At 41.3% G+C, this 21,068-nt stretch overlaps 1 protein-coding gene and 1 long non-coding RNA gene across 4 annotated transcripts in view; one reads left to right on the top strand and one right to left on the bottom strand.

Moving 5' to 3' along the window:
* The window catches only part of rai14 (retinoic acid induced 14), a 37,463-nt gene extending 16,738 nt beyond the window's left edge, over positions 1-20,725 (top strand). Inside the window, exons 3-21 of one of the 2 annotated variants that reach the window (XM_086187644.1) lie at positions 4,698-4,828; positions 6,488-6,576; positions 7,105-7,169; positions 8,238-8,295; positions 8,763-8,833; positions 12,062-12,168; positions 12,254-12,438; positions 12,791-12,816; positions 13,177-13,263; positions 13,782-13,868; positions 14,547-14,669; positions 15,177-15,278; positions 15,369-16,076; positions 16,188-16,666; positions 16,817-16,985; positions 17,262-17,429; positions 17,556-17,714; positions 17,801-17,866; positions 18,199-20,724. In XM_086187644.1, coding sequence (XP_086043770.1) covers positions 4,698-4,828; positions 6,488-6,576; positions 7,105-7,169; positions 8,238-8,295; positions 8,763-8,833; positions 12,062-12,168; positions 12,254-12,438; positions 12,791-12,816; positions 13,177-13,263; positions 13,782-13,868; positions 14,547-14,669; positions 15,177-15,278; positions 15,369-16,076; positions 16,188-16,666; positions 16,817-16,985; positions 17,262-17,429; positions 17,556-17,714; positions 17,801-17,866; positions 18,199-18,285 — 2,967 coding nt within the window. In that variant the 3' untranslated portion in view covers positions 18,286-20,724. Of the gene's footprint in view, positions 1-4,697; positions 4,829-6,487; positions 6,577-7,104; positions 7,170-8,237; positions 8,296-8,762; positions 8,834-12,061; positions 12,169-12,253; positions 12,439-12,790; positions 12,817-13,176; positions 13,264-13,781; positions 13,869-14,546; positions 14,670-15,176; positions 15,279-15,368; positions 16,077-16,187; positions 16,667-16,816; positions 16,986-17,261; positions 17,430-17,555; positions 17,715-17,800; positions 17,867-18,198 lie in introns of both variants that reach the window. The other variant, XM_086187645.1, reaches the window with a different exon arrangement.
* Positions 1,793-16,138, bottom strand: LOC147244092 (uncharacterized). Of its 2 annotated transcripts, none has more exons than XR_015110424.1 (3): positions 15,335-16,138; positions 8,857-8,903; positions 1,793-2,231 (listed from the first exon to the last, which is right to left on the bottom strand). It is a non-coding gene; the product is annotated as an uncharacterized LOC147244092 (long non-coding RNA). The 2 variants fall into 2 exon arrangements; XR_015110425.1 differs by lacking the exon at positions 15,335-16,138 and adding an exon at positions 12,212-12,431.
* Positions 20,726-21,068: the final 343 nt, after the last annotated feature.

A 21,068-nucleotide genomic window follows, 5' to 3' on the forward strand; every position in this document is an offset into this window, starting at 1 on the left:
TCTCTGCATTAGTGGCCCATGACTTCTTGCAGTTTCAAACCAATGTGGGCTAAATTCATGCTGTCTGGAGCAAGCCAATTAGGGCGAAGTTCATTCTGGATCACCTGAAATGTTTTCAACATGTCTGTGATGCTGTTTGCTCTGTTGCATCCAAGACTTTAAGGCCAGTCCTACAGCAGGGCCTGAAGATTTACTACTTTTTTAGAATTGGTTTCAAGATATTGGAAGTGAATCAAAGGCATTTCCCAAACTAAATGTTGAGCTACTCTGTTTAGAATTATTTCTTGAAACCCAAATCCTATAACTAGTGGTCTACACACCTATTTTCCCATCAGTTCTTGGAGACCCATGAGAATGATTTATACCAAAGACAGACAATACAACTTTGTCTACCGGCAAAGATTTGGCAATACTGTTTCCACTGTGGAGTTATGTTCTGGGCAAGCTGTGCAGCAAAACACCACGGAGATCTCATGGGATCTCACAAATCTGCTGCCTCACAAGGTAATGTCGGTTTAGGGAGACAACATGTCCAGGATTTTATTTTTTGGCATGGCATTTCCAAGTAAAAAGAGGAAATATCCAAATGGTCTTTTCTTCTTTCAGTAACTGATATACTGTAGCTTTCCTTGCCGCTGGTCTGTAGCTACAATATAGCACAAGCACCTAGCCACCTAGGGAGATGAACTGAGCCAGTTCTTCTGTGTGTGTGTGCGTGCGTGCGTGTGTATATTTGATGTGATTGTTGATTGACTGTCTAGAAAGCACCACAAATAGTTACTGTATGTACTTAACCATTATGAAGGAACTGTATACTGAAAGTATTGTGTGACTTTGTTCACTTTTTGTCAGTTTATTCTTGTGTTGATTTTGCACCATCACTGCCAGCACATGATTGTTTAATCAGCGTCCCTGCAACGACACTCGTTGTCTATGAGGGTGAAACTGGAGCAGCGCATTCCGCTCCACTTCAACCTGTCCAATACGATGTAGTCTAATGCTATCGGTGTCATGCCGCGTTATCGTAACTGCCCTTCTCTTTTGTTCAGCCTATTAACATGGCGGAGGCGATTAGCCAGGATCATCACCATACAGTGCATCAGTATTTGCCCCTGAAATTCATTTTATCTATGTGTTTTTTCCCTTCAGCTCCTTTTAATGAGACCAGAGTATAATCAATCGTGGGAAACATCAACTGCCTCATCAGCTTATCGGATTTTTTCTTTCCACTTAAGTAGTTTACAAGAATTGAGGCAAAGCAAGAAGTACCCACAAACCACTTAACTCAAGTCTCAACAAAACCACGATATTCTGACGGATGAAATGTTGGTTTATTTTGTGTAACCTTTACCAAACACACTTTGCAAAACTTAGCTGCTGTCCTGCCTGACATAAGTGTAGTGAACTGAGTTACAACTATTGTAAATAAATGAATACGTGATCCTTTTGTCCAGAATGAAGTGCAAGTTTATATAGCCATGCATGGGTGTTGTAAAGTGTGTCTGTCATAAAAACCCTTGCAGGAAATACACAACACGGTAATAAATAGTAACGGTACCCAGTTCTGTCAGATCAGACTTTAGACATAGTGGAGATTCACAGGAACTGTTGAAGGGGTTGACACTGTCACCAATAAGTAGCAAGTGGAAGATAGTGGACTTCTTAGCCTTTTTATTTGCTCTAAATGTTCTGGAGTTTCCTGATGCAATGACCTGACAGCCTACAATAGCATGAAAAAAATCTTTATTGAAGCAAGTCACCAGAGAACTGTGTGTCTGCTCGGTTTCCTCTGTAGATCTCTGTGTGTATAGTTGAATTGCAGTGTACATTAAAAAGCATTTATATTCTCTCCATGAACAGTTTTTGCAGAAATACACAGTAACTTACAGTGGGTAGAATTAGATTATTATAACTGAGATGGCAAAGGTATTAGATAACCATTTTATTCATCTAAAAAATACATAAAAGTGTCACATAAATGTCAGTGTTAGATGGAAATTATCATCCATCTATTATCACAGCGTGGCACAGCTAACATGGCTAAACATTTATGCAAACAAGACCACCAGAAAAGAATGGAATATAACATCAAATGATTTAGTTCATTTCTCAAATATCTGCAATATTGCTGAAGGGACACACACCATAATTCAGGCTATGGGTCGGGTTTGTGTAGTTTGCTGTTCTCAAATGCACTCAGTCACAGCTAGGTCCTCCCTTCCTGGTGTCGTCTAAACAAGATAAGAAGCGTATTAGGCAGACGTATGAAGAAAACTTCCTCTGTTACAATTAAATGTGTTGAACAATGTAAACAAATCACTCTTGAACTGTCTTTCTTATTCTCTTTGATTTGGATGAAGCCTTTGCAAGTAAAGCACCACATTAGTTTCCAAGTTCTTCTGTCAGTGTAACTGTTTCAGTGCACCATGGCTCTTGATTTAACAGCATGTGACTGTATGAAAATCATGAGACTCCCTTTTCATAGCAGCAGACTCACTGGGAAGCGAATCCAACCCAGCTCTGTGAAAACAACTTCTACATGAGATGGTCGGGGTCATCAGGGTCAGAAGTACAAATGCCCACAATTTGTGTCGTTTGTAGATATGCCTGCAAGCTCAATTTAGTTTTCCACAGCCCATCACGGTTCTTGAGTGCACCACAATTTCACAAAAGAAAGGAAAAGAAGAACCCATTTTCCCATTTTGTATTAAGGAAGAAAATGTAATTAAAATACATTATATGCAATACACTACACAGTATTTCTTTGGCCTTGGTAGTTATGAACTATAGAAAAAAATCATTTTTTCACAATGTTAAAGGGATTGACTGTGCTGGCATGTCTACTACTATACACTAAGTTTGGGTAGTACACATCACAGGAAGGCATGCGCATACTTAAGCATGTACTATAAATGTAGGAATTCCATGATTTCATCTTTATTTTTCAGTGATTACACCCCACTTGTGTTTGGTATTATCTGATATACTTGATGATATATGCCTGTCACTGCTCATGCCACACTTTGTAGGACACTGGTAGATCACATATCTTCACCACATGTCTGTTGCCAGGGCTCAGCGGAGTGCCTTAATATAAAATCTCCTCCCTGTCCCCCGGAACATTCTCATCTTACACCACCTTCTAAATAGTATCGCACCTCTTGCTTCCACACTTTGAAGCCTGATCACAAGGAGTCACGGATATCGTGTGTTTATGTGTGCATTCATTTACAACTGGATAAGAATCAACTTTCCAAAGCAAGAAAACCAACCATCTCACATTCAGCATTTCTCAAATCTCAGAATGGGTTTGCACTTCCTCACCGGTTCACTGTAATGATGCTTTGGCTCAGGCTGCAGAGCTCAGTGGTCATCCTAGCTGTTTCAGTGACAGAAGGGGATTTTACAGCCCTGCTTTTTTCCACCAGCTGTGCAAAATGTATTGCAGCGAGTGCACTGGATGTTTGCCATACAGGCTATTTACACTATCTATTGCCTTGTTGGCATATTGCTCCCCTAAAATAGTTTGCCACCACAACAGTTTATGGAGTGGAGGAGTTCACCCCTTATCATTTGTAGGTCGGGAGTTTACCCGGTCAGGTCTAATACTGTACTGCTTCCTAAGAGGCACAGGTGGTTGCAGGCCACTGGTACCACTGGCTAACGAACTGCCAACATCTTCAGTTCTTCCTTGCCTGCAGGTCAAGGAACAAAATGTGTTCCCTATCTTTATTTCTTTATTTGAGCATGTTTTAAAATTTGTTTTTATATGGCATTTTTTGGGCAAAAACAACAGTGGTTGTCTGGTTTGATTCAGACATGGCAAAGCAGCTATTATCCTGATTTCATATTTTTGTTTTTAATCTGTCACTGTTAGTGTAACCACCATTAGTCACTCTATGTTTAAGAAATAAGGTGCTTTTATCCTCTAATATTGATTTCCAGCCAGCTTTAAAACTGTGCTTTGCTTTATTTTGTGCCATCAGACTCCAGTGTAGCAAGATTGTGTGTGTATATGAGATCATGCTGTATGACTTCTCTATCTGAACAGCCTGTCAGCAAAACAAATGTGGGCCCATTTGGTTTGTGTAGGTGTTTGTGTGTGTGCGCACATGTTTTTATGTGTATTTTACTTGTATAGGCCAACAAAAATCCTAATTACTTCAGTCAATAATCGATTATTGAACACATTTCTCACTGAATTTTGAAACATGACATTTTCTGTCCTACTGCCTCATCAATATCCTGTATGTGTGCGCATGTGCCTGCATGTCCAATGTTTAGTGTGGGCTTTAGCAGAGACTAACATTACTCATGTCTAAGGGCATCATCAATTTTGGCTGCAGACATTTGTTATGTGTCTGCAAACATCTGACTGTGTTGGGGAAGTATGCATTACATTGGGGCAGTATATTATTATCATTAGAAAAAGGCAATGATTGTTCTCTTAGAATTAACACAGCATAAATGATGTCCTCACAAGGAAGGTAATGAATTCTTACCAACCACACGCCACACATTAATGAGTCATAGTGGTGTTGCTACCTCCTGTTCCACCATTTGCCACTGATTAATTTCCATGATTATCTCCTGTCACCTCTAACTGTCTTACTCTTTGTCTTTTACTCCACCTTTCTCTCTCTCTCTCTCTCTCTCCCTCTGTCTTCCTTTCCTCTTTTCCAACTCGTCTTCCATAGGTCAATGAGTGGAACAAAAATGACGAGCGCCTGCTTGCTGCGGTGGAGCACGGAGAGGTGGAGAAGGTGGTGTCCCTCCTTGCCAAGAAAGGTGCCAGTGCTGTGAAGCTGGACAGTGACGGCAAATCAGCGTAAGCATTTTTCTTGTACGAGTGAATCCCAACATACATCCCGCTGCCATGAGTTATTACAGCAAAGACCTGAACTATCAAAGTGGCTTTTTGTAGCATGAGTACAGGATGGGGCAAGTAGTTCCTATCACCAAAGAATGACCTGTCCACTCAGATCTGTAATGGTGCCAAATAAAATATCTGAATGAAATGAGCAAGTCTCTAGTTTGGTGCTAATCCCTTATAAGCCTTAGCTCTCTCTTTAACAACAATAGTCTGATAAGAAATGGTCGAAATGATTGAGTCGCTGTAATTTTTGCATTTTCTTTTCAAATTAATGATTGCTTATACCTCTACAATTGCTCAAGTTTTTGGCCTTGTGAAACTGTTTTCATGCTCCATGGGAAAATGTAAAATATGTTTGGGCAGTGGAAAGATAAAGATAAAAATGCTTTTCTCAGTTCCACAGGGTTGACATTTAGAAATCCATTCATGCAGCCTCCCTTAGAGCCAGTGCTTCGAACCAGTTCATTTCTGCAGAGGCGGTTCAGATCGTTGCCTCACCGGTTGAGATTGTTGATAACACAGAGGCTCAGTGTGTTAATATTTGACCTCCCTCTTTTTCCGAAACACAACACCCCCCGCTGACCTCAGTGTGTTCAGCGGCTCACACTGAGAGAGGAACATCAAAACACAGGGACAAATGCTGGTAAAATAGAAGAAGGTAGTCTTTGCTGTGATTTTTCTGTGGTACTTTGCTGAAACAAACCCAGATTTTTTGCCCACTCAGGAGTTCACGTCATTGACCTTTCTCAGTATGCGACAAGAACACACAAACACTCATACAGATGCATACTTCACAGCCTTTGTAAATCATAATGAATGTCGTTGTTTGGGATCTTACTGGTCCACCAATCTTTTCAGGATGCACAAAGGAGGAGTCGACAGTATCTATGGTGATAAAACCTGATTGAAAGGCATGTGGGCAGAGTCGTGTGCCTGTGTGCCTGTGTTTGTGTGTGTGGTATGTGTGTGTACTCTCCGCACACACCAAGGGAAATCTGTGCATGTGGTTTTTTTTTTCCGTTCTGCTCAGTGAGCTGGAAAGAGGTTGTATTGATTGCCTCCTGAACACATACGCTAAAACAGACACGCACAATTCAAACAAAGGGCATTTCTTGCATACAAGGAATATTGACTCATTACATTCCAAAACACAGCGCTTCATCTAGCACATTCACAGTTACAATGATTAACTGTCATTTAAGTTCTGACAACTGTAAGTACTCTATAAAATTGTCAACTTTTCTGCAATGAATATGAGTATTTCAGCACATAACCACCTGTTGACCACAGTCAGTTGATTTTACCCTTTGGTTTTTGTGCACATGTTGAAAATAAGACATGGCGTTTTACCCTGGAAGGAAACCTTTTTACTTTTTGACAGAAACTGGCTTGTTGTTTCCTCTCTTTCCAGGCTTAATGGTTCTAAAAATGAGACTTGGAGCATAAATATAGCAGCAAACTATTTTCCATATGGAGAAACAGTAGTCCTGAGCAGAGAATGAACTTCCCACTTTCTCAGTGCCTTATCCAAGTTTCCAGTGGTCTGTATATGTACAGTCTGTGTATAATATGTTCTTGCTGTTTATCTGCTCTTTGCTATGAATTTGCCCCCAGTCTTCATGCGGCAGCTGCTCGTGGTCAGACAGAATGCCTATCAGTCCTCCTGGCACATGGCGTCGACCTGTCAGTCACCGACGCTGCAGGTATGCACTGTGGTGATACTGGGGTACTAGGAAAACAAAAATATCTGTCTATCTATCTATCTATCTATCTATCTATCTATCTATCTATCTGTATATATATGTGTGTATATGTATATGTATATATGTATATATATGTGTATATATGTATATGTATATATATATATGTGTATATATGTATATGTATATATATATATGTATATATATGTGTATATATGTATATGTATATATATATATGTATATATGTATATATGCATTGTGTGTGTGTTTATATATATGTATATATGCATTGTGTATATATATGTATGTATATATGCATTGTGTATATATATGTATGTATATATGCATTATGTGTATATATATGTGTATATATATATATATGTATGTATATATATATATGCATTATGTATGTATGTATGTATGTATAGAGATATAATGTGCGTGTGTGTGTGTATGTATATGTGTGTGTATACATTTAATTTGTTGCCATAATATTTGTTGTCTTAGTACCTGTATGTGATCTGTATTCAGGTTGTAATCCGTTACATTTGGCGGCCAAAAACAATCATGTGGAGTGCTGCAGAAAGCTCATCCAGGTAAGCCGGCAGAAATGAAGGAGGTTTCCAAAAATACAGTTTGTCTTGTGTTCATAAACTCATTTGCAAGTGGCTGGGCTACTTTTAATGAATACACCACCAAGGCCAATGATATGATGAGTTGCTTGACTCCGCCAAGCTGTGTAATTATAATAAGCTCCCAGTTTGAGCTGGAAGATAGGAAAACAATGATTGTGACACTATCAAAAATTCATTTTGTCAAACCAGATGTCAATCTTATCAGTGGTCAGAATTGTCTGACATTTCAAATATTTTAGAAACCATCTAGTAAGAAATCTAACTTACCACTGATCTAGCTCTGATTTAGACTGCAGGATTGTATATCTAACCGACTGCCTGCAAAATCATCTTTGGCTGTACAATGTTGTAGTGATTGTGTGTGTGCTGTACAAGAAGAATCACAATAAATATGGAACAGAGGCAGATGGATGTAATGAGAGAAGACCTAATGAGCCAGAAAGACTTTGTCCTGGATGTGTCACTTGGTGTTGCTGGATAGGAATGTTTGAAAGCGGAAGCAAGAACTGTGCAAAGCCAACTAACTAATTTTTCAGTTAAATTGCCTGATAGCAGACATTTAGACTGCTGTATTACTGCAGTCTGTGTGTGCAGACCTCAGCAGGACACACACACACACATGCGCGTGCGCTGGCTTCTCTGATCTGCTGATCTCATGATCCCATGACATTCTGTAGCACCTCAGCAACACACTCCAGCCAATACAGTTCTCCTCACAGGTTAATGTGCAATGCGAAAACAATTACAGGTATGATCTTATTATCAACTCTATATTAGTAAGCATGCATCTATGCAAGGAGCAAGTGAGCAACATGAAGTGGTCAACGGTTGGTGTTACTTGCACACACAATTGAGCCCAATTTGAGACATCGATGGACAGGAAAGTTGTTAAAACTGTTCTGGGAAATGTAAGAATTCACTAAATGTAAGTCAACAGTGGAGGGGCCAGAGACGAGAAGTACTGTTTATCAGAAAATAATCTTTGATAATTTGTGTGTAACGTTGACTGTCGTTTTGTTTCCCCTCCAGAGTAAATGTCCCATTGATATTGTAGACGGATCAGGAAAGACTGCTTTGCATCACGCTGGTAAGTGTTTCAGGAATGGAGAGTTTATTTTACAAGTACTACTTTTATTGAAGATTCGTTTGTTTGGATAAGAACATGGGAAAATATCTTGTAAGATTAGGTTTAAGCTCTGATATTATGTGGACGAAATTATCTGCCCTATTTGGAAAGAAATGATTAAATATGGTATCAGGGTCCAGGGTTGTGGATTTAATTGTCTACCCTCTTGAGTATCAGGAAGATTCTCACAACCTCACAGATTGCTGGTTATTATTTTTCTTAAATATAATTGCATGTGTTGAATTAAAAAAAAAAAAATTTGGAGACAAATGTCTTTTATGCTCCTTGTTGACTAGACTGTTGCAAGTCATAGGAAGTAGTAGGATAATTTTGTTAACGAAAAGGGAAGTAAAAAGTCGAAACACTCAACCATGACACAATTTCTGAATTTTCTTCATTTCTCTTCTACTCTTTTATTTTATCACCAGCTGTCAGCGGGAAGATCCAGACTGTCCAACTTCTGTGTGAACTTAAAAGTCCAGTCAACCTGAAAGATGCAGTATGTACACTCTTATTACTCACACTGTATCTTCTCCTCACGTCGTTTCCCTGGCAGGGTAAAAGGGGCCCTGAAACACAATAAAGACCACAAAAATCTGCTTCATTCATTCAGTCTAGTCTCACACATATCACTTTTCTACTGCATTTTTTCCAAAAGGGAAGTCAATCATTTCACATGCTTTGAATGTTCTCTAATGTTCATTTGTCTATTGACACAACAGATAATTTGCTGTCTGTATTTATCTACTGTCCAATAGCTTTTGTCCCTAGTTTTAGTTTAGTTTTGTTCAATTTTAGTGTGTTCATGCTTAGGTAGCAAAGGTTAAACATGGTTGTTCTACATTTAACAAATCCCATTTGTCTCTCACAGTTGTACAGCTACTTCATGAAAGATGTCCATGAGCTGAGGTTTTCTCTGGTTTATTATTTTTTAAGATTGATCAATATCACTGTGTGTCTGCAAGTGTGTATGTGCCTACAAGGTAGAGGGTCAGAGTACTGTGGGAACTCCGCTCTCAAGCCGCAGACATGTGGTCTCCATTGCTTTGACGCTCCATGCCTGTGGTTTTTAACCAACTTTGTGTGTATGTGTGTGTGTGTCTCTTAAAAAAGAGAGCAAATCAGAGAAATGTTAGAGAAGAGAATGCGTTGCCCATTTATTTCCAGTTTTATTATTTCGCCACAGCTGCCCCATTTGAGATAAACACGCACTCTCACACACTCTTATTTCTTGCACAATGCATTGCAGTCTCTTACTTGTTAAAGCTTGTGTCAAGCTGTATACTTGTGAAACTGCAGCATACATCACTTTATACCACTGGGCTCTTAAACTTGTACAGCAAGTCCAGCACAAGGTTTCACATCTCACAATAAATGAATCAACATGATTCCTACTAACATGTTCAACTCCTGCTCCAACTGAACCTGTCAACTTGCCTCAATTGAGCTGGAGTGCCACTTTCAAGAGGATGTGTAGTCATGGCTCTAACACATATCTCTACCTGATGTGTATTTGAGTTAAATAAACACACAGCAAAATATTACAAGAAGAGCAACATCTGCCAGGGCTTACATATGTCGGACAAAGAATGTTTATAGAAAATCATGTAATGTAAACTCTCAGATTTTGCTATTCTTCCCAGAAACAAAGGAGTAGAAAGGCCTCCATATGTTTTTAGTTGGAGAAAAATCTATTTCGAAACACTCTCAGCTGACAGACATGTCCTTGTACTTTTGCACTGTTGATGCTTTTGGTTTGAGTGGGTTGAAAATGCCTGAAAGATTAAGAAAAGCAATATTCTTTGTTCAAGGTTATGGAGTCATGCAGGTGACAATGTAAAGGCACTTAGGTGTGTGCGTGCGTGCGTGCAGTAAAAGCACTGAAAGCTTTGATCAAAAGGTCAGGGGTCATGTCAACCCAGCGGTTCACATACGAACAACATCTCAGAAGAAGTTGGGCTCCTTGTTGGTTTCATCACGTTGGAGGCAGTTTGTGACGAGCTGCTGTACTTGACGCAGCATGAGTCAAGATTTCTGCACACTAAACTGCAGGAAGACTGTCCAGCAGCCAAGGAGGGCCAATGTATAAACTAGATGCTGGGCTATTTTCTACAAGTCGTCTCTCTGATTCCTGTGGTTCCAACAACACTGGCCAGGTTTCACATAATCCTTCTGACAGTCCTCCTTGGGGGTGATAATTGTTGTATGCATGTGTAGTTCAAACATTGCAGTAAAACTAAACCAAGGTGTCTGTGGTAGACTTCTTCAGTGGAAATGAATCAGTCTGGAAGAACTCTGTTAGTTAAATGGAATTTGCATTGACGTCCTAGCAATGACACCCAAGCTGAGTGAACTCTGAGACAGGAAGAGAAAGACAAAGCTTGTACTCTGGAATTTTTTTCTTTTTTCTAAAAGAATTCAAATTACACGACCGGATCACTCGTTGATTCTCAAGTCATCATGGACATATGCAACTTTAAATTAGGAATCAGACTTGAATTCTATCCACAGGGTGGATGCATGCACTTGTGTATTTATTTATTCCTGCAGCAAATAAGTTAGTGACAACTGTTGAGGATTGTAAAGGACTGTTCCATTTTCACCTTTTTAACAAAATTTTAAACTGTATGTTAAGGCACATGTAGAAACAGTGTCCACACACACCTGTTCACTCTCACACACACACTGGATCTATTATGCTGGGAAGAACAAGAATGATTTCTGCTTTTTAGATTTCAGAGTAGCAAATATTCAGTAGAACAGACAGAGCAGGCGCAGGGCTGGTGAAGTCCTCAGCAGAGCTCAAAGGAACCCACAACATAGTTTTGTCCTCTGCGGTGTGTTTGGAAGCAGCAGTCTTGTAATATAAAACACCAAACTGCACAGACACATTTGACAGCTTCTTGACTTTCCTGTGCTCATCTCCAGCTGGGCAGGATTTCTGATTCCTTGTTGTTTCACGATTAACAAAACATGTCCTGTGGTATCATTAATCTGTGTCGTGTGATAAGCAGAGTCCTAGACTTGAGCTCATGACCTCATGCTAGCAAGCAGGCTAAATCTATGTTGCTAGCTTGGGCCGGGAAGAACTGTCACATTTTATGGCTGACCTGTTTAACTTGGCTAAGTCTGGCCTTGGCAGTGGTCTACTCATGACACTTTTTCTTGTGTTACTTAGCTGTGTAAAGAAAATATGCTTTCATTACTCATTTGTTCAAGATTATGTTCTTGTCCTGATCTTCATCTTGTCCTCCTAGACTGTACACCACCTTCCAACATCCTGGCCAATCAAAGCTTTAGGCTTTGGGTCATAGGAGGTTAAGAGCTAGGTTGAGGGTCATGCTTGGGGTTAGCATCTGTCATTCATGGGGAAAAAAATACACCACATGGCTGCAATTGAGCAGCTCAGAGCTATAAATGTTTAGAGCCCATTCATTTAGAACTGTAAATATCATTTTAGGGGTTTTCCTTTCCCATTCTGAGTGGAGCAACTTCACTGTTAGTTTTCTGGGAAATGGATTTGCAAGGCATTCACTCCTTTCTCACATGGATCTGAGATTTCTGTCACCACACTGACATTTACCATACTCAGTGTTTAGGCCCATGTCCTGTTGTCACACTTGATTAGTTATGTGGGTGTGGGTGTTCTCATAAATCTGTGTTATGTGGTCCCTTTAGGATTATTTCAGTCATTTCTAACCCAACCACTGTCTTGTTTGTCCTAAAGGAGGGGCTCACCCCTTTGCTGCTGTCAGCTAAACACGACTATGCTGAGGTGTGCTGCACTTTACTGGACTGTGGAGCTAATATCAATACTGCAGACAACAGTGGCAGGTAGTAACACAACCACAGAGAATCAAGGAGTTCCATTCGTTACCAAGTCTTGTGTGAATATACAGTAACAGCCTGTATGTTGCAGGACGGCTTTGATGCTCGCCACTGAGTCTGGTTCAGTTCCTGTCATCGAGGTCCTGGTTCAGCGAGGAGCCGACCTGTCAGTTGTAGATTCACAAGGTCATGATGTTGCACACTACGCCAAACTGTCCTCCAACACTGAGGTCAAAACTGCCATCACTGCTGCTCTGAACAGACAGCAGTTCTCAGGTGGGAGTGACACACATACACACGCACACACACACATACTGAAAGAGGAGAGAGTGATGACAGCAACTCGAAACTTTTAAACATTATTTTGTGACTGTCAGTCCTACTGCTCAAATCGCAACATGAATCAATACTGCCATCTGCTGGAGTTTTACTGTAATTAGCCCTGTAGTTCATTAGCTCAAGCGTTTCCAAATAGCTTTGGACCTGCACTTTCTGAGTTGAAGTCTACATGTTTCACACACATGCACTAATACACTTGGGAGGTGAGAGGTAGAGATTATAGAAGTCAAACTGGAAATGACTGGTTCTTACACTCCACCTTTAATGTTTGTCCTGACACATTTTACAGATGCCAAGTCTCCAAAAAGTCCTCTGGTAAGAAATTTGTCTTTTTCTTAATTTTTCTGTCTCTGAAAATTACTAATTTATGTTTGTATACAACATAAGCCAATCATTCTTGATACCATTCTTTAGATGTGTTAGTACTATGATTTTTAAATATTGAACTTTTTTGGTCTTATTTCTTTAGTTTAGCTACATGTCATCCAAATTATGATAGTATCCATTACTGTTAATTTGTTAATATCAACAATCTCAAATGTAAAAGTCTTACAGTTGTTTTTGAAAAGAAACACACTTCTTGATTGACTCTCCTTTTTACTAACCGCCACTGAATCCCACTTCTCTCTCTTCCTTTTCGCTGCCTTCCCTCTGCCTCCTTTGCTGCTCCCTCAGCATGATCAAGTAGCTAAGCTAAGTGATGAACGGATCACAACTCCCAAAAAACGAAAAGCACCTCCGCCTCCTATTAGCCCACTGCAGGTAAATGCATGTCTCTGTATGTCCGCTTGTGTCAGGATGTCACTCTTTGTATTAATGCCCATCTGCAGCGTGTTCATTAGACTTGTAGTCTGACCCGTATTTCTTTGTCTCTTCACGTTGTAGCTATAGTATTCGTCTCTCACCAGAAGCCAAGTCATGGTGTGTCCTAGGATGCCCATGTAGTGATATGGTCATTTATTATGTGCTATGATATGATGTTGTATTTGATGCATTCAAATAGAGCGATGAGGATGGATCAGGCTCTGTTGCTGTCTGAACAGGACACTAACATTGAATACTCTCTTTATCAGACTGGGATGTAAATGCACCATTTGGTTTTCAACATTGCTAACAGAGTATTTTAAGTTAGCTGAATAACACACCTGCTGCCCAAAAGCATGTTGAGGCTGATCTAGATTTGGTCTGTTTACCCCACACCCCCAGCCCCCCACCCCAACTAATAATAGCAAGGTGTTATGAGTTAAAAGTAGCACAATTTCAACTTTGTCCTTCTGCAGAAATCTGGACCCTCCTCTCCTTCAGTCACCTCCACTGGGACCCCTTCTTCCAACAAAAGCGACACTCCGAGGAGATTCAACTACAAGGTAATGATACATAACACAAAAGACAGCAAAATAAGTAGAATAAGAGCACTTCAGATGGATGGAGCTCTGAGATTATTTCACAGCTTGTAGTGCATTAAACAATGAAACAAAAGTTGTTCTTACGCTGTGAAATGTCAGACAGAAAGCATCAAAGGAAAATAAACAAGCTGAACAATGACATACAAACCTACCATGACCCCTGAGTCAGAGGTTATTGAGTGTGGTGTATTTACCTGCTGGCTTTAAGAGATATACCATAGAACACATGATTGGATTCAGTCAGCTTTACATGAACATCTTTGTATAAAAAAGGCGATGAACTAGAATACTTTTGTTTAATTTGAACCACTGATGTCGTTTTCTCCAATATCCAAGGAAACAATAAGAAAATTAGAAAAGTAAAAAAAATTATATGAAGAGCATGGAAAAAGACATTTGATATTGTGAGGTTAATTCCTGCTGACCCTGATGTAACATATCATTCATTGTAAAAACTGTTTAAGTCATAGTTATCAGATGTTTTTTCATCTAAATTTGTTTCCTGAAAATGTACCAGAGGGTTGGATCAAGGTTCCAGTTGGGACACTTTTTTTCTCTCACCTTCTCCCTCTCTGCCCTCCCTGGTCTATAATCTACTCCACTCCCACTCCTCTCTCCTCCCTTTTTCTTCGTTTAAAGGAGGATGAAGTCAAAGAGGAGTTTGAGAAGCTCCATGAGGAGAGAAACATGTTGTTGGAGACAATCGAAGACTTGAAGCAGACGGTGGAGCAGACGGTGTCTAGTTCTGGACTGGATACAAAGGTAATAAAACCCCCAATACCTCACTGACTCATGTACGCTACATAGGGACCATTTCAAACAGATGTGGTGATTACATCAGAAAATGAGGGCTAAGTTTGTGATGTCACACTGTTATGTGGGTCATGCATCCAGCACAGCTGGTATTAACATATTCTAAATGACTAATTTATCCAATCAAACTTTCCTAAAAACTTCTCAAAGTTTTTTTTTGTAGTTGGACACATTTACATTCTCTTTTGTTTCACTTTCATCACTTTTGTGTCTTTCTAAATTTTCTGAAAGTATTTTGAGTTGGTAACATCTTGAAAGAACGCTGCTTTTCTAACTTTATAGCTCCTGTGACACCAGACATCTATGTAGTGCTGAACTTTTTCACCTTCAGCATTCTTGAAGGAGGTCTAACCTGAGCTTAAGACATGTCACGACTCGTTTTGTTTTCCTCTTGGTAGCTAGGGGTCCTCAACTTATGTCTACGTATGCCTCTGCGTATGAATTGTGTGTTGGCAGGCCGAGCACAGCTTAACAGCATCTTCAGCTCTAGTTTCTGCTCTGCAAGCCAAGATTACTGCTCTTACTTTGGAAAACCAACAACTCGCAAGTAAACTGAAAGTAAGTAACCCTTTCATTCATGTTAAACCATGAAAACGTACAAAGTTCATTCTCACCCTCCTTCAAAATCTTCTCCTCTTCACCTCACAGAAACATCCATTGCTCCAAGGAAATGAGGACCTGAAAGAAACCAGTCGTCCCAATAGTATGGCATCCAACTCTTCCTTCCATTCCACCCAGGATGAGTTAGAGTTGCCAGCTCCAGCACCTTCCTCCACCCTCGTGGACAAAGAGGACGGCTCAGGTGGTGGAGTTGAAGAGGAAGATGGTGAGATAGGGAGAGGAGGGAGCAAAGAGGAGATCAGGTTGTTACGTCAGGCCCTCGAGAATGTGCAGGTAAAACTGTTGGAAACTAGAAAAGAGAACCGCTCGCTTCAAGCTCAGCTGAAACCGGGGAAAGGGAGAGAAAGAGAGGAGGAGGAAGGCATGAGGGAGAAAGGAAGAGAGGAAGAGTTGATAGAGAGCCTGGCCGAGCTGCAGATGAAGCTGACAGACACTCAGGAGAGATACCACCAAGCTGTTGAAGAGGTGGAGGAGTTGAGATTGCAGATGGGAAATGGAGGAGGTGATTTTGCGGAGAAACGTAGATCCATGCTCGAACAGGAAGTCAAACAGCTGAAGTCACAGCTGGTACAATCGGGGTCTGAGCAGGAGAAAGCAGCTCAGCAAGTCAGACAGCTGGAGGAGGCACTGAGAAGGCTGGAGAAGGAAAGAGCAAGCATGAAGGAGAAAGAACAGGGGATGACACAGATTGAGGAGCTCTACAAGGAGGCGCAAGAGGAGATTCGAGTGCTACAGGTAAATATTGGCCTCTTTTTCTGGGGCACCACATTTGGTTCAAATACAACAGTTTCTCTCATTTGAATCTCTGTAGTTTTTTTCATCATTAAATCTTTTCTTCCTGTTTAGGAGGCTCTTAGGGGCACTGTTCCTGTGGAGGCAGCAGCCAAAGATTTTGAGGAAATGAAGCTGGAGCTCAACGAGGTAATCGCTGGTCTGCAGCGCCGCTTGATGGAACTCTCACACTCCTTCAGTGAAACCAAGAGTCAGCTATGTGCTACACAAAAACAGCTAGCTGAGGCCCGAGCTGAGAGCAGCGCAGCTTCCTCTCCCTCCTCAGAGCAACAAGCCCAGGTTCTGAGCAGCAGGGTGGAGGAGCTGCAGTCGCTGTTGGCTGAGACTGAGAAGAAGTACTCAGGTGCTCAGGAGGAGATCGCACTGTTGAAGCAGGAGGCTGAAGCTCAGGCACAGAGCTCAGTGGCTCTCGCCGACCACACACAGGTGATGTCATCCTTAGGAAATGCCATCAAAGAGTTGGAAAGCCAGTTGGAAGCCCTAAAGGAGCAGCTACGCCAGAAGACCTTACAAGTGGACGCTCTTCAGGACAGGTGAGGAGGGGGACTGACCACAGAGACCCGGAGCTTGTGATGAAAAAGGATTTAAAGAGAAGTTAAATTTGTGTGATTTGTCCTCTGAGGATCAAGACACCAAACTCTCAGAATAGTTGTTCATGTCCAACTGTTGTCCTTCACCAAAAGGCTGTCAGCAGAGAAAGACATCCCTTCAGAGGATTCAGTCTCCATGGTGGAGCATCAGACCATGAGAGAACAGCTGGAGGGTGAGGTGAACCACCTGACGCAGCTCCTCCAGGAGGCCCTGAGGAAGCAGGATGAGATGGCTCTGGAGGCTGCTGAAGCCTGGCAGCAGGTGAGAGAGAAGAAAAAAGGCAAAAGTCAACTATTCATGAGAGACGATCATTAGTATTTATACGACTAGATTTGGCAGGACTACTCTTGTGCTGGTTGGTATTTGTCAAATATTTTGAGTATTTGGAATCCTCTCTCCCATATTTGCATGACCAAAGAACTTTGAGTTCAGGGAAATCATCTGTGGTATCAACAGCATCTCAGCGCTGCCAGAAGGGGGAGACAAACATCCCGCTCTGCTATTTTGATTCTCATCACCCTCTTATCTCAATATCAGGCACGTGACAATGGCAGTGAGCGGGAAGCCCTGCAGGAGCTGGTGATGTCGAGGGAGAAAGAGCACCAGACGCTGACCTCCAGGCTGGCGGAGTCCCAGGATGCCGTGTGTCAGCTCAAACAGCTGGTGGAGAATCACGTTGCCTCGGAGAGAGAGAAAAACAAGAGGGTCCGTCACTTGACACCTCAGTAGCGTCTGTCAAACAAGGCGCTGCTGTTCTCGCTATTATCATAAGAAAGTTCTCCAAAAATGTCTTGTTTTCACTCACCACATGTTATATTTGTCCCCTCTCAGATAGACGACCTGTCACGGGAAGTAGGGAAGCTGAAGGACGCCTTAAACAGCCTATCACAGCTCTCCTACAGCTCCGGCTCCCCCTCCAAGAGACAGCAGCAGAGCCAGCAGCTGGAGACCCTGCAGCAGCAAATCAAACAACTCCAGTACCAGCTCGCCGTGAGAATACATTCCAACTATTGATTACTGTTATTTACATTGACATATGTTGGTGATAAAATGATATACTTCATGGTCTTTTGTAGGAGTCAAAGAAGCAGCACCATGAAATAGTGTCAGTCTACAGGATGCACCTGCTCTATGCCGTCCAGGTACGTCCTCTCATCCCGCTGCAGTGCAGAGTTTGAGTTTTTAAACATCTGGAAAAGAAATGGAATCACAGGAGCTGAAAAATTCCATTTAAACTGACGTCTTTGGTAGAAGGTAGTTCCCACTGCAACGATTCGGTCAGGTTACGTCTTAGTTGTGTTATGGCTGAACTTTGCTGTTCTACCTGCACCTTAAAATGAGTCTCTTCTCATCTACTTAATTGTTAATACCACAAGGACAGAGAAAATGATCCTGACCCTTCAGGTCTCATGGTAATTTAGGTTTGATATGCGGTGTGTTTGGACACGTGTCATGTTCTCCATGTGCGTTCCAGGGTCAGATGGATGAGGACGTCCAGAAAGCCTTGAAACAGATCCTGATGATGTGTAAGGTGCCAAGTCAAGCCAAGGAGGCCTGCTGAGACCCGCCGGGCTCCCAAAAACACCAAGTGAATGAGACTGAAGTGGCCTGCGTCTGCCGTCACCTCACTGCCAATGCACGTTGCCTCTGATGAAGCTTGAGTTGTAGTGGATGAGGAGTAAGTTTTCAGTCATGCGCTCATCGCCTTGCTCATGTACCTCTGACCAGCTCCCATCCCAGTGGTCAGATGTTTGTGGGAAACTCCCCCCAGCTTCCAGTTAGAGTGCTGTCCATCAGCCGGTCAGTGGTCAACGGCTGAGCCAGGCCACCACCTTCAGCGTACCGGCCAAGTTTCTGATCTCAGTATGTGCATGTTAACGTTACACTGTAAATGTGCAGTAACCTTAAAGGTGCAGTGTGTAGGATCTGATGCCAGCAGCCCCTCACCCCTGATTGACATAAAGCCACAGTGAGGTCGGTCCGGTAGGACTCACACTCCCTCTGAGAACCAGCACCAGGAACCACTGAATTCAGGGAGACAGTCCACCTGACTGGCATGTGAGATCAGAGATGATGAGGAGAGCGTAGCGTCGAGTACAAGGCACCTCTCCTCATCCAGGAAATAGAAGAAGAGCAGCAGCTTTATACCTCAATAATAATCATCAGCTCTTGCTGCTGTTGAGCAGATAAATTGAATCATCATCAGAACCACACAGGCCTGACCAAGAGCGTCTCCTGGAGCTGCGTCTGGATAAATGCTGCTTCCATCTTACTGATGCGTACTCATTGCATCAGTATCAGATTGGTGCCAAAATAACATCATCATCATCATAACCAATAAGTAATATTCCTGGATTGATGCTTTTTCACAGCTGTCTGAAATGACACTACACGACCTTTAAAATGCTGGTTTTCTGAATGGAGTTTGGTACATGGATACGGTTCAGCTCTTCTGTCAGCATCTGTTCCTTTTGTCACGAGCCAGCTCTTTTCCACATCTTCCTCCTCCTCATTTTTAAGTGATTAGATACTAATGAAAATAATTCTGCAGTAAGTCCCCCCATCTACACACTGCTCCTTTAATTCACACGCTGCTGCACAAGTGCACACTTGTGTCCGACACAGAAATCAAAGCACTAATAAGTCCAATGAACCCAGTGAGTTTGATGGGGTTCTTTTCTGTTATGTGTTTAGAGAAATAAATAAGCCTTAGTTGGCACTGCTGTTAATAGTATCTATTTTATGATATAAAAAAAAAAAAACAGTGTTAGTTTTATTTTACTTCATGTCTGAATGTTTAATACTTGTCCACTTTTTCCTGATACCATCTAAATTATTGTGCCCTGATAGTGATGCGTGGGACGGACTGTTCACTCCCAAAAATCAAATCGAATTTTGGTTTTGCCACAATCGTATGAAGAAGAAAGCATGACGTGTTTGTGTTTTTGTATAAGCACACAAATGTATTGTAGTACCAAGTCATGCTCTCCAAGTTACTGTACCTTAATGAAGAGGTTTGTGTGTTTTTCATGGCCTTGTTTTGTTTCTGGCATGAATGAAATCATTTTCCTCCAGTATAACGACGCACTACTTGTTCTACTGACACCTTTGTTTGTCTGTTTCAGTTTCCTTTTATTCTTTTTTGTACATGCAAGAGGTTGAATATGATTTATGTCTAAAAAGATGAAACATTTCATGTGTAACAAATGCCAAAACAGCTTAGCTAGGACTTTTTGTTCCCTCTTCTCTTGTCTTATTCTTCAGTTCAGTTTTTTCCTACTCAAACAATCAAAACTCAGCAGTGAGATGTGCTGTTTTGCATGTTTCTCTTTATGTAATAGTCTCCCTCCGTCACATGGCTGCACTTATTAATCAGATGGTATTTTTCGGAGTGGTTGTCAGCGGTTCTCTGGTCATACGTGCTCGTTCACCTGGCTTCCTCTCAGCAGCATCTCATTACCAGATCTGCCAATCAGCAGCAGCAGGTTTCCTGTGTTAGCATGTCGTCTCCAGACTTCTTAACTGTTTTCACTTCACGCGCCTTTGCCTTAGTGCTGTGCAAAGAGCCATAATCCCCAAAACGACACCTTCTTTTTCTGAGTAGTGTTTGAGATTATTCAGATTACACTCAACAATTACACTGTTGATTTAGATTAAACACATTTGTATCTGCCGGACTGAACCTCCATGCTCCCTCTCACTCAGGAATTTTTTTTTTTTTTTTACTGAACATGATTTACACTTGACTGAGTTTTGTTAGCGCCTGAGTAGAGCCTTTGCATGTCTTTGTTTTTTTTCTATGTTGTTTACGATAAACAACTTCTCTCTAGGACTGAATTTAAGGGTTTTGTACCAAGGAAGGGGTATGTAACTTTTGTTGGTGGTTTCTTCACCAACACTTTTGTAGTGATGTGTACAATTGCTTGCTCGCCAATTGCTTTTTGACCACTTTAATAAATTTTTCAAATACTGTACTCGCTTGTCTGTGTCATTGTAAGTCAAAAAGAGTAATTACGTCAGAATTATTGCTTCGGGGTCGACGGTATTTTAGCTGGTCACGAACATGAAACAGTCCTCAACCTGCATTGGTTCAGTGGAGAAAGCACCATGCGATAAAAATTCAAACGTAAATATAAATTAAATAGTAAATATTTGCTACCTTGGTAGACTCATACTTACTTGAATCATTGAAATACAGGAAATAAGAAATGAGGACTAATTTCCCATCAAAATTAAGTCACAGTGTCCTTAATTAAAGGTTTGTTTGATTTCGAAAAGACAGAAGCTGCTCCTCTGGTTGGTTCAAAGTGAGCGGTCTTTCTACTCTTGCAAGAGTTCGTAACA

Source organism: Aulostomus chinensis, chromosome 19, assembly GCF_037954235.1.
Source record: "Aulostomus chinensis isolate RoL2024-O1b breed Wild chromosome 19, RoL_Achi_v1.0, whole genome shotgun sequence".
Classification (NCBI taxonomy): domain Eukaryota; kingdom Metazoa; phylum Chordata; class Actinopteri; order Syngnathiformes; family Aulostomidae; genus Aulostomus; species Aulostomus chinensis.